This window comes from Poeciliopsis prolifica, unplaced genomic scaffold (genome assembly GCF_027474105.1).
Source record: "Poeciliopsis prolifica strain line A6 unplaced genomic scaffold, Auburn_PproV2 SCAFFOLD020, whole genome shotgun sequence".
In the NCBI taxonomy this organism is placed as follows: Eukaryota; Metazoa; Chordata; class Actinopteri; order Cyprinodontiformes; family Poeciliidae; genus Poeciliopsis; species Poeciliopsis prolifica.
In genome coordinates, this window is record NW_026562395.1 from 387,784 (window position 1) to 401,296 (window position 13,513).

General features: G+C 35.6%; 1 protein-coding gene across 1 annotated transcript in view; it reads right to left on the reverse strand.

Moving 5' to 3' along the window:
• Positions 1-13,371, reverse strand: part of nbas (NBAS subunit of NRZ tethering complex) — a 152,822-nt gene extending 139,451 nt beyond the window's left edge. The window contains exons 1-8 of the mRNA XM_055044449.1: positions 13,277-13,371; positions 12,753-12,804; positions 11,520-11,556; positions 9,422-9,499; positions 8,962-9,009; positions 8,494-8,537; positions 3,767-3,900; positions 1,610-1,743 (exon numbers count right to left, since the gene is read on the reverse strand). Coding sequence (XP_054900424.1) covers positions 1,610-1,743; positions 3,767-3,900; positions 8,494-8,537; positions 8,962-9,009; positions 9,422-9,499; positions 11,520-11,556; positions 12,753-12,804; positions 13,277-13,369 — 620 coding nt within the window. The 5' untranslated portion in view covers positions 13,370-13,371. The remainder of the gene's footprint in view (positions 1-1,609; positions 1,744-3,766; positions 3,901-8,493; positions 8,538-8,961; positions 9,010-9,421; positions 9,500-11,519; positions 11,557-12,752; positions 12,805-13,276) is intronic.
• Positions 13,372-13,513: the final 142 nt, after the last annotated feature.

Genomic DNA, 13,513 nt, shown 5'->3' on the forward strand with positions numbered 1-13,513 from the left:
AATGGAAAATCTCTGAGGAGATGGAAGAAACAGAGAGGGCTAATGCTAAATCGAACTTGGAAGAAACAGGGTTCCAACACATTTAACATTTCTAAATGCCATATTTTTACAACTATATAGATTTTGCAGCCTATTGCTGTGACATTATGGGCATTTGAGTAAAAAACATTTACTTTGTTGATTTAATTATCTACTTTCGAAAATAAAAATTGCAAAATCATTGTGTTAAACCTGCCTTTACAAATCAGCAGTATAATAAAAATCTAGTTCATTGTTTTTTGAGAGTATATCTACCAAATTTTGATCAATTAAGATAACACCGACAAATCTAGATTGGATTACCTTAGATCAAATAAAAGTTCTTTAAAACTGTAGTTTTCAACAGCCGGTGTTTTAGATGTGGTTCTGCTTCACCACACCTGACTCAAATAATGAAGTCATCAGCAGATCTCTGTAGAAGCTGACCGCACAAAATGAGGTAATTCAGAAGTTTGATTCAGCTGCATTGAAACAGGGATGCATCTAGAAATTGCTTAATACCATATCCACTTAAAAATGTATCACTATTATCTTTATTTCACCAAATCTTCCAAAAAAATTGAAATTTAAATGATGTGTTATATATCTAAATCAAGCCCAGCTCAACGAATGGGTCCAGTGTGGAACCAAGAAGTAAAAATGGTCAAAAAATTGTGATTGTGTCAAATTAAGGATGCCAGAGTCATTTCAGAAACTTCACTTTTTTCTGCACAAAAATTTATTTTATTAGTACTCTAAATGTGGAAGATATAAAAAATTCAGACTCCATACTTGCCAAGTTATGTCGTTATATGTACGCTACTACTTAGGATAAGCTACTAATTTTTTAAAAGCATACCATGAAATTCATCAGCAATCTTCCCTTAAATAAATCAGAGGAAGCTTTTCTTTATTTTACCTTTGCCAACAGAACCTATTAATTGAATTAATTAATTAACTGTGATTAACTGTTAGCTGTGAAACGACCCCATTAAACCCATAACATGATTTTAGCTTGTTCACGAGAATTCGCCGTTAACATTCCATGAAACATGAGGTCGCTGTGTGAGGTGCAAAGTGTCGCAGTCGCACCTACCAACAGATTATCGGGCTTGTAAGTTTAATAAACAGTGTCATGGTCAATATGAGTAAGTTGTCACACTCTCTTATTCAAGCCTGCAGTGACTCATGGAGGGAGGAAGGAGGGGTGGAAAAGACAGATGCAGAAATGAACATGTCTTATCAGTTGTAATAAACACCTACTAATACAGACTTCTGAAGGAGTAAAGGCTCCTTTGCTGCTTCGAGGTTTTATTCCCAATTGAACTGCTTTATATTATGGCTCAATTAACATAAAAGCATCAGAAGTAAATTTTAAATATCACTGTTCGAAGAACAATTCTTAAATGCTATAAGCACACAAGATAAGAAAAGAACCACAACAACAGTTAAAAATTGAGATAAGAATAGTCAAGTTATACCAAACATGCAGCATTGTCATGGGAATTTTTCAATAAATGTCTGCTTTTATATTAGAAGACAATAAAGCAATTTAAGGGTGGCGGATTAATGAAGTATTTATGCCTCTCACCTTACAAGGTAGCTCTTGAGTCCACCACTGTATGTGATCACAAGAAGCTCTGCTGACCACTGAGCACTTGCTGTGTACTCCAAGAAAATCAGTCCCGCGACTGCACAGCTGAAATCTCCAGGAAAACTCACCACCTGGATCAGAAAACAGTAAGTCGAAGAGATGGTGTAAAAATAAGTGGTGCAACTTCTATTCATTTTTTTTTAAAAAGAGAGAAAGTAAAAACAATTACCACTTTGTAACCCACCAAGTGTTTTTAGCTAAACTGATGTAACATGCAAGAAATGAGCATAAAATAGACAGACTAAAGATGAAAAAAGTAATGATGAGACAGGCAAGCCAGGCAAACAGAAGATAAGTGACAAAGTTAAAGAGACAGAAAACCAGAAAGATGAGGGGGAAGGAGAACAGACATGCACATGAATTTTTTTTCTGCACATGCACACTTTCTGTCAAATTTACTTTTTTATCATCCCCCCCCAGAAATAGCAGCAAGTCAGTGGTGTGTGCACTTAACGGTGACAAACAGGAGGAAGAGCGAAGCAGAGCTGAGGGGAGCTGATGTAAGTGTGCGAGCGCACTCACTGTCGGCACACAACAAAGCAGCAGTGCACTAAAGGAGCGAGGATCAGAGACTTTCAAAGGTAAGTGTGGCTGGGGAGAAGGACGACAGTCTGCACTTGCCGTCTGCCGGCGCCATCAGAGCAGGGGAGGGAATGATGGACAGAAATGCAGGAATAATAATATACTGCACACAGAGGACATTAAATGAGGCAGGGATGGAAGATGGACTTGATGGGAGCATGGGGAGAGTCACTGACACAGACATGCACGGATGAGAGAAATGTGACAGCAGAGACATGAGGAGAAGACTGGGAGAGTAAGCTGGGAAAAACTTAAAGATGGGAGCTGATGAAGATGGGATTAAAAGGAGGAACTGAACACTAAGAGCAGAGAAGAAGGAGAAGAGAAAGAAGGAGCAATAGACAATGAACTAAAAAGCACCCGTGATAGACTAAAGGAGTGCAGAGGGTGTCTGGCAAGCAAACATGTACTTCAAGACCTGACAGGCAGCTCAAAGTGTTTCACAGAACAGGAGTACAAGTCTCGCCTGACTTGTCTCAGGAGGATTATGGATGTCTGAATCCTCAAAACCATCTTGCTGTACTCTTACAAGTAGAGCTGCACTGATTGTAGTTTAGGACAATTCTGATACATGATTTTTCAAAAGTATTCACGTCCAGATTCGGATATTAGCCAAGTTCTCTGAAGGAACCATGATGTTTTTTTTATCATCTCTGATTGAATTTGCAAAAAGTAACTGTTAAGTAATAATATGCATTTCTAGGCCAATCCCAGATTGTGTTTAATATTTTTATATGTTTCATATGTTTTTATATACTTTTTATATTCAATAACATATGTTATTGAAAATTAATGAGGACCGAGTAAACATTTGAGCATTTTTGCATCAAACCATAATGTCAGGAAATGTCAGGTATAATTTAAATCCCACCTTAATACACCCTTCAAGTTTTCCTAACATATCTGGACATTTGTTATATTTTTTAGCATCACTTTTAGCATCACTTCCAAGTAATATAGATAGACTTTACACATCCACATTTCTGCCCACCTAAACCAACCTAGCTAAAATTACACACAGGCGTGTCACATCAGCTGAACACACAATCACAGCTTCTGAGCATAAAGAAATGAAAAACGTTCATATGTAACACAAAAATTTAAAGATCTGACAGCTGAAAGTGAAAAGTGGTTGAAAACTTCTTCAGTCTGAGGTTAAGGATTGGCATAAGATTACAGGAACCATTTCACATAAATTATTTCAACCAAAGCAGGATTCACTGACTCTTAAGAGGGTGTCAATTTTTTACTCAAAAAACTTTTTCAGAATAAGTAACAAAATATTTGTATTTAAGTGTTTAAATATTTTTTCCAGAAACTGCTAAAAAGTATTGATGCATGTTCTTGACCTAAAATAATGAAAATAAAAGTATATCAAAATATGTTGCTTTTGTAGGCTTAAAATCAAAGGAATGTTTTGTTTTCTTTATAGTAAAAACATGACAAATACAACACAGGGAGCGCATAAGTGATTTTCAGATTATATCAAACAACTTGGATGAGCATGATTACCGGAGGGATGACAAAAAGTTCGCTGCCAATGAGATCAAAAAGGCGAACGGTGCCTGTGCTGTCCGCATATGCCAACAGAGTGCAGTCGTAGCTCCATGCCACCTTTCGCCACTGAGGGTTGGGGTCCTTTGGCACTGTGGCAAAATGGTAAGAAATAAATAATTAATCCCAAACTGATCAAATTTTAAGAATTAAAAGCTTTCAAAACAAGACAGATGAGGCAGCATTAGATTATATCTTCTATAATGTATGGTGCTAATAATTACAGATGGGAAATGAATGATAAATTAATGCTTTTAAAATTCCAAGACCAATTTATCTATAATAAATAACACGAATAACAGGTCAGCGATTGCGTTTTAAAAGGGAAAACACTTTTATGCTTTCAAGCTTAAAGCAAGGAGAGAGAACGTGAAAGAGGTTGGGGATAGGGAAAAAAAGGTGGGAGGAGAACAGGCATCATAAATTCAGCTTTAACTAAAGTATAGGCTACTGTTTTAGGATTGTGCTGGCTCAGCAGAGCTGCAAGGGTAACCATATCGCAATGATGAAGCACATCCGTGCCTGCTGGCATGTGCTCAAGGCTCCGCTGTCATCCTTCCTTTTGACAGAGGAACCAGGTCGGGCTGGCAGGCCCCAGGCACAGGACCTGTTTTGAATGCTTAGTTGGGGGGTGAGAGGGAAGGCGGGTTAAATAAAGTAAGACCTGCATAAACTAAGCTGGTTTACTACAGTCTTCTTTTTTTTTTTTTTGTGGACAACAGCAATGTGTCCAATCCATGTTCTGAAAAGGCAAGTTATGTTTTTCTGTGGTTGATATCCCATAACAGAGCTCCCGGCATCTATTGGTCTGAAATTCTTGGCCGTGTAATGCTGCTGCAACCCCTGGTGGGCAATAGCGCTAACGAACGGGGGTGTCAGATGTTGTATGACTGGAATTTTAAATGAAGAACAAAAAAGAAGAAGTGGGAGGCCAGGCAGATAAAGAGAGGACAGGAGAAGCTGGGAACGAGACAATGAATGAGACACAAAGATTAAAAACACAATGACTGCTCACATTTTAGGGCCATCGGATGAGGAGCGCATTAGGAGGCAGACGACTTATCAGACTTCAGATAGTGAGATTACAGGGAAGCTATAAAGCTCTGTCTTCCTCTTGTTCTTTTGCATCTTTATATTTAAATCTCTTTTTTCATTACATCCCTCACACACTTGCTATCTTATCTACCATTATGAACTGTGGACAGCAACACAGCGGGCTCCATTTCCACATTCATGTTTTTTTTTTTTTGAGGGAACAAGAAAATTAGAAGCTATGTGTCTTCAATTTGTTTCCCCCTCTACCCCAAGCAAAAGTGGAGGCAGAAGAATTACACCCAATGACCCAACAGAAGCCTTCTGTCTGAAGTCTTGCAGATGCATTTATCAGAGCTCAACACTTATGAATTATGCACAGAGGTTTTGAGACAACTCTACTGTAAAAGAGGCAGACGGGAGGGGGAAAGCATAAGGGTGAGGGGGAAGCAGTGATACATAGGTGTGGATGCAATGAGCGGACACGAGAACATATGCGCGCTCACACACACGTTCATGCTCATCCATTAAGAGAAAATGCCATTAAAAGCAGGATCACAGTGAAATCCATTAGAACAAATCTCCGTGAAGTGAAATGAAGTATGAAAAAACATGGAAAAGCGAGATGAAATGGAGAGGAAAGGGAAAAAAAAAAGAAGGAGGGAGGAAAGGGTTTACACGCGCCCAGGGGCTACTGTTATCCACACTATGAACCATTAGGAACAACGGATCACAATGACGGCTAGCCAGAGCAGAACGGAGGTCCGAGGGGAAGGGAGGGATGACAAAAATAAAGCTAAAGAAAATGACATAGAATAAGAAAAGAAGTGTAGGTGCTCCTGAACCCACACAGGTTTCACTCTGCATCTTTTACCTCTACCTGCTTTGCCTAGGTACTGTGAAAGAGTATTTATAGAGGTTTTATGCAACACTTGAATGTCTCAGTCCCAACTGATTTCAATATGAAGCAAAGGTAATCTAAATAAATTATTTTATTAAGGGAAAAAATGGCTGCACGGATTAATTGACTGATCCACCGCAGCCAAGGTATGATGACTGCCTGACCTGTAGAATCAGTTTACTTGAAAAAAGGATCTACAGAGCAGTTTTAGAATGGCATCCTGAGATTCAATCCTTTAGAAATCTTTCAAATTTTTTGTTGAATGTTTTGTTAAACATTAAACAAAAAGGACACAAAGAAAGTCAACCGTTAAAATGGGTAATGGGATGGATGTATATGCTTAGACATATGTAAATCCAGATAAAATTAATTAACCGGTTTATTTTTGTTTTTGATTTATTAAAGAGGGTCCATCTGAAAATATTGTATGAGTTTATGGGGTAGAAGTTTGTAAGTTTCTTACTTCTTCCTACTCCTTTTCGAGCATGTTAAGATTACTGTGATACAAAAAACAATGTATATTTTGCCTTCCTTGTTCTTGTGCATGATTTTATAGTACTATCATGTTTGAAATAAATAAATAAATTTGTTACAAGTTTATGTATACTCTTTGGACTTTTATGTAATAGAGCCTAAGCTCTAAATGTTTATCTTGGCAAATATGTGGTTGTGTTCTTACACAGGTCCAAAAACAAAAAAATAAGAGAATTGTGTGAAATGTCTACATGTAACATACACAAAACATATGAATCATTTATGAGGCTCTTCCAACAGATAATAAATATGAATTGGAAAGACAGACTGAAGAACTCTATACATTAACCTAAGGACAGAGTTCATTACTTTCACCATTTTACTTTTTGGAGTACTTAATGGTCTATAACCATATGAAGATGTAAGTTAAATGGTTGACACACTGTCCACCAGCAACCTCAAGAGGTAAAATAAGTATTAGCTGAATTATTCAGAAAATAAGGCCAAGTCGCATCCCATGTCAAACACTCCAAGCATTTGGCACGCTGGGATGAGGAAATTTTCAACACTTCCAACTGCATAATGCAGCAGAAGATGAAGTAACATTACAAAGTTATTGCTGCAACATCTGAGTTGCATTTATGTTAATTGAATAGAAAATGGAGTTATTCCATATACTGGGTGTCTTTAGGTTCCAAAAATTCATGCCTAGAGCCAAGCAGCATATTAAATCAATGCCCACTAGGATTCAGGGGTTGAGACACTGAAGTTCATACAGAATGCATGGGGATGACAGAATGCATGGGGATGACATGGGGATAAGAGGAAAAGGTGGATTACAGTGTGATGCTCAACAAAAGCAAGTATGTTATCCTAGTATGTTGCTGCATCTTTTAACATCTCCAAATGTAGCAGCATTTTATTTGACATGCAAAGCTGGGATGCAATGGTATGACATGAGCAGTTACTTTATTCTGTGCAGATTTATATTTCATTAAAGAAAAACAAAGGAACTATCCACTTACTAGTAGGCGATAGGACTGCTTAGACACTCAAAAACAATTTGCCTTCATAATGTTTGACATGCTAAATCAATTACAATTATGGAAGAAATCAAGTTGGGAGCACTCAAAGTTGTTTTGTCCACCAGGGAATAAAAGATACTTTAATGCTCTACAGAATCTGCTACAGAATCTCTGACTGTAACCCTTGCACTTTAAAGAGAAAATATGACCCAGTTTTGTATGATATTCAAATCTTGCAGCATTCCAGACAAGTAGCGCTGTATGATGTTAATATCTATAAAACGTTAGAAGCAGTACAGCAGAAAAAGTTTTAGATCTCCCTGCTACTCTATTTGTATTAATCTCACTATGTTATTAATGGGTAGCAATTTAAATACTAAAAGTTATCGTTTTGGCAGTTGTTCATTATTTTTCTTTCAAGCAGACTCAAATCATACAAGAATGGATAAATAGGCACTGCTTGACTCCTAATATCAATATTCACACACTATCTTTATTACTTGCCTCAGTTTTAGGAAAGCTTTCGAAGTGACCTTGATCAACATTTCCCTTCGGGATGTTTTTTTTTTGTTTGTTTGTTATGGTGTTTCTTGGCTTTTTTTCTATCTCTCTATGCATATACATATATATTAAGAAGAAATTCGACATGAAACAATTGCTTTTTTGGATCTCTCTCTCAAAAATTTGACATAAAACAACATATGATTTGGGTAGTTTAAAAAGAATCTACATTTTCATCATTTGCTTTGTGAATAAAAGTAAATGATTACTTTTTCATCAGAAATAATAACTAATGTTTCGACACATTAAAAATCATTAACACTAAATTATTATTTTAATTATAAATCTGAAACTTTGTAATTCTGAATATCTCCAGTATTTTTTTTTCTTTATTTCTCAGTATGGTCCAGGGCAGGAAAAGTGAGGGTGATTTACTGCTATTAGGCAGTAGTGTTGTAATTCATGCAAGTAATATGTATTCAAGAGCTTGCTGAGGTCAATAAAAGGCTAATAACTTAAATGCTCCTAATCTGATTGGATCTGGGTCATTGCTGCTTGCTCATATGCAATTCCTTGGTGTCATTTCTGTGGCAATTTATTCACAAGCACTGAATTTAAACCAACAGCAACACAAAGGAGAAACACATGAACAACACCAACCTAAGTTCTTTACAAAGCAAAGCGGTGTTTACTGTATTATGAGGATTTAGCTTTTTAACATAAACTAAAACCACAAAACGAGCAGAACTTACCCTGGCATTTTCCAATGACAGAGCCAAAGTCATCTCTCGCAGATCTGAGGAGAAAATGCATACATAAACAAAAACTGTAAAGAAGGTGAGTTTACTCTCAATAACACAGACATGCAAACATTTTACCAGGGTCGGGAAGTCAATGACCCCAAACTATTCTCAGGAGTATAGCCACTTATTGCTTCTTCTGCCATTTAGATGTACCAGTTTGAGGAAGTGTTGCTTGATTGTTTCAAAAGAACTGAACAGCAGCAGTTAAAGATGTGCTAAATTAACTTGAATGTTCTCCACTGAGACATTATGTCGTTACTGACTGTTCATGCTTTAACAAAACGGTTCTCCTTTCTCAGGTGCAAGTTGAACCTGGAAGTCTTTCTAACAAAAATGTGATAAATCACCTCATTAATTAAAAAGGCTCTATCACTCTCACACAAGGCTTTAAAAGAGGAGATAGAGTTTTGTAATTACCTAATTTCCACACACTGATCTTGAACAACCGCCAATAGTTTGCCATTACTGTGGAGTAAAACAGAAGAGTGGTCAGGAAGGAATGAGCAAAAGAAATGAGAGAGAGCAGAAGGACAGGGAAGTTAATGGAAAGGGGTAAACATTTGTCATTTTATTGTTACACATGAAATTACAAGCGGAAATACAAAAACCAGACATGTTTTGTGTTTTTTTGGAAAGAAAAATGCAAGGATGGGAATAAAAAACCAGGTTGAGTGACTTAAATTGAATAAACATCCAAGTCAGGTCATATCCAGAGTGGTTTGGTTCCAATAAAAATTACCATTTGAAAACAGGTCTTTTTATTGTTATTTTCGATGAAGACGAATTATTAGCTGAGCACATATGAGTCACATATTGATGACCAGACAAAAAGAAAAAAGAAATTGTGCTAGACAGTGACTTTATGTTCCTGTTTTACCTTGAAAGGACCAGCTGCCAGTTGATTTGCTTGTTTGCTAGTCGGACAAGACCAAGAGGCAGAGACGAGCTGGAGGGGCTGCGAAAGGAAAAAAATCTATTTCAAATTAATTATTTAACAAAGTTCTTTTTTTTTTTAATACTTGGATTTTTGATACCTGCCACTCCTCCCCCCAAAAAAGGTTTAAAGACAAAAACAATTTGTCTTTATTAGTTTGTCTTTGTTTGTTCATTACAAATTCTCGTAGTATGATAACATTGAGGAAAAATGTCATGCTTTCACTTCATCTTATTTTGTTATATAACATTATATTACATTTATTTAATGGGCTGGTTCTCTTTAGTTTTCACACAGCAATTATTTTCTTCTTTGAAATGCACATCTCCAGTCAGCTGGCAACAAGTGGGGGATGGGCAGTGCTCCATTGTTGTAAGCTTCATTCTAGTCATTCTTGCACCTTCTCTGGTATCTAATTATAAGGACATTAACAAGTAAAAACAGCATCCCAAGTTTACATACACAAAATTAAACATACCTTCTTTCTGCACTTTCTGAAATTAAATCATGCCTAAAGTGTTCTTGTTTATTAAATTAGAACTACCAAAGCTCTATTTGTTAAATATTGCAAAAAGGACTATAAATTATCTGTTTACTTTGATACTAATAGCCAGGATGTGCTTTTCATCCAAATTTGTAAAAAAAAAATAAAATACAATAAAATTCCAACAAATTCTTGGTTACCATAGTTACCAAGAAAATGTGTTATTTATGAAAATAAAATATCTTCCAGAATTTGATTGGCTTAAGCCACCCAAATGTTTTAATGCTCTTTGAAGTAAATCATTAAATTGGTTTACTGTACTTCAAAGTGGCAGCCAAGTCTGAAGACATGGCGACTGCACCACTGAATGCGCACATGCTGCCAGCAAATTATTACCATCCTACAATCCAAATTCACTCCTACTGGTTGTATTTTTCTTTCAACGAATGGGGGTTATTAACTCAACTGTCAAAGATGCTAATTTATGTAGTGGATGTAGCAATATCAGCACTCAAAAAGGCAAATGACTGTAAAAGCTTAACTGAAATGAGTGCAAAAGTAATTATTTTTTCCTGCTCAGTAGCAAAAGGAAATGTCATATAAAACGTACTGAATACAATTCATTAAATACATAGAATTGAAATCTAAAATTAAATACTTTGGCATTATTACCATGACAACAATCCAATTATAAAAATGATTTATTTTTCATACAACTGCTTTTTTTCTGGGTTTCACATTTTATGACAGCCTTTGAGTCTGCTGATCATCTCTCACCTTGTGCACAGAAAAGGTAAGGTAAAAAGTTTATACATTATAAAAACTCTGGACATTTCACATAAAATAAAAAAAGACTTGTGTAACTTGAAGAGTTGTTAAATATTTAATGTGGCTATTGATGGTGTTAGCTAGCCCCCTGCTGGGAGAATCAGAAGGCCTCGAGGCTAAAGCATTATAAAGCTCACTGATTTAAAGACTGATGTATTCCAGCAGGCAGTGAGCAGGACGGAAGGAGTGGCTTTGGTGAGCATTTTCTGATTTACACTGATAATGATGGTGGAAGTACAAATATGAATGTCTCAATTAGACTGGATATTTACATTGAACGAAATATACATAAATTTAAGCTTCCAAGGAGCTAGTTCAAAATTTAATGTATACTGACTGCTTTGAGTCTGAAAGAGGGAATGCATGACAAGACAAAAACATATGCAAATGTCAAATATTTATTCTTCTAAATTGCTACATTTCTAATGTTGCCACAGTAGATTAAAGGATTTCTCAAACATGCATGAAAAAAAATCAGGGCAACACTCAAAAAAGCCAATTTTACATAGATATGCCCGTTTAATGAGATGAATACCCACATTTATCTATTTAAGCTTTTGCCAATTTTATGATTCTTTTTATTTTTATGGTGTTGATTTCATACATTTCTGTTAAAGCTTTTGATAAATATATTAATTCAATTCTAAAAAGACATTCTTTACTGGAGGACCAGCAAATATGCAGTAAAAATAATGACAGAGTGTTTCATTGTTTCACTAACAAACTTACCTATACCACAGATAGTGAAGGAGCAATCGGAACGGTCCTGAGGGAGATTTATGAAAGTTAGAAAGCTAAATTTGACATTTCAGTGAATACACCCAGTCCTAGTAAATTAATTAGTTTGTCATATTTTAAGTTCAACAGCCCTGCAGACAAGAAAACCTATTTTCGGAGCTTGAATCCTTTGGCATTGCATGCAATGTCTGCATTGTATGCAAAGTTCAGATTCTACGTAAAGTGGCATAATAGCAGTATTTGGTATCATACTTCAGTATATTAAACTTTTTCCAGTTTTGTTTCTCTTTTATTTTCATGGTGGTGTTTGTTAGTTTTGTAGATTTCTGTTAATGCTTTGAATACCTAAATTAATCAAACAATAAAAAGCCATTTAGTGGATTAATGTCTTTCTTAACAAAACATACATAAATCTAAGCCTGAAGTACATATTTTTGTGTTATACAATTGTATACTACCAAATACTGATGTATTTTGTATCATGGGATTTATTGTATTGCACCCTAATTTCAGAATAACTCTTTTTAAAGTGAATCTCAATATTATAAAATAAACTACAATAAAATCATTTAAATTTAAATAAACTACATAAGATGCATTTAAGTTATTGAGATACTGAAGTCCATACAAAACAAGTCTGTAAAGCAAACATGAAGATTTAAAAAAAAAAAGAAGAGCAGCCTTAAATAAACCAACAAACAAAGGCTTTTACAGCTGAAGTAGATAACAGCCGGAAAAACCTCACAATAAACATGAAGCATTTTATTCTAGCACATGAAAATACTTTCCTCAAGACAAAGGATTTCAAAGTGCAATTCAATGACCTACAATATTCAGATGTATCAACCCTGATATAAATTTCCAGGTAGTGGATATACTATTCATTATCTGGCTCTATGTTTTTTATTAATCCAAATCATAAGAACAATAAAAATGTTTAAATATTTGTTGTTGTTTTTTGTTGCAACCAATGTCATTATCTCAACATTCAAGAAAGATTTTCTAATATTATGCAATCCTATGCCTTTAGTATGAATCTTTGAGAATGCATAAGTTGCTGTTGTGCTTCAGGTTGAACACCTAAGTGATCTATTAAAAACTTGAGTGTTTGATGGAAATATACAAACAAAACAATCTTCAATAGGTTCACAGATCTAAGAGAAAGCTGTCAACCTTATTTTCGTGGACGTTAAACAAACTTAAGCAACATAAAGCGGAACTCACCTGTTACCGCTTTTGCAATTACAGACGTGCTGTACTCCTTGATGCCCCGTAACTGCAAATGACAGGAGAAATAAACGTGGGACTAAGGCTGCACAGGACAATTCCTGTTACAGAGATGTAAATATAAGCAAAAGTAGGTACATAACGTATAATAATTTTTATTACGAGTTCAACGTTAAAATATGTTCAAGTTCATACAAATGTGAATACGTATTTCATTATTAAACTGATTCTGATATGTACAGATTCTTTTGGACTTTACTAACAGTGAGTTTAGCAAAGGAAAAGTAAAAAAAAAAATTCTACATATATAATAATTTTTCTACACTCATTGAACAGGACTTATAAACTTAATTCATATTAAATTTGCACAATTGGAGTAGAACTTGTCCAATGTTTCTACTACGTGGCTTTGCGCTGCTGGCAGGGTCCAGTTCACTTTCTCGTGCTTTCTTAACAATTATTCTCTCAAAAAAGACAATGGCGAGCCTAACAACACTACCTAAATGTCTGAGATGACAAACCTGTGTGTCAGTCTCCGGTGGCCATTCCGTAATGACCAATAAATCGTATAAAATGTTTTCCTCTTCGCCTTCCATTAAGTTGTCTTCAGCCATGATTGCCACAGCTGTCAGAAATGTCGACTACGGCAAGCGCAGCGAGACAAAATGTAGCGGGACCACACAATTTTACAGTATTGGTCCTCCCTAAAAATTTGGTGTTTTTTTTTTTTTTGTTTGTTTGTTTTTTTTGTTTTGTTT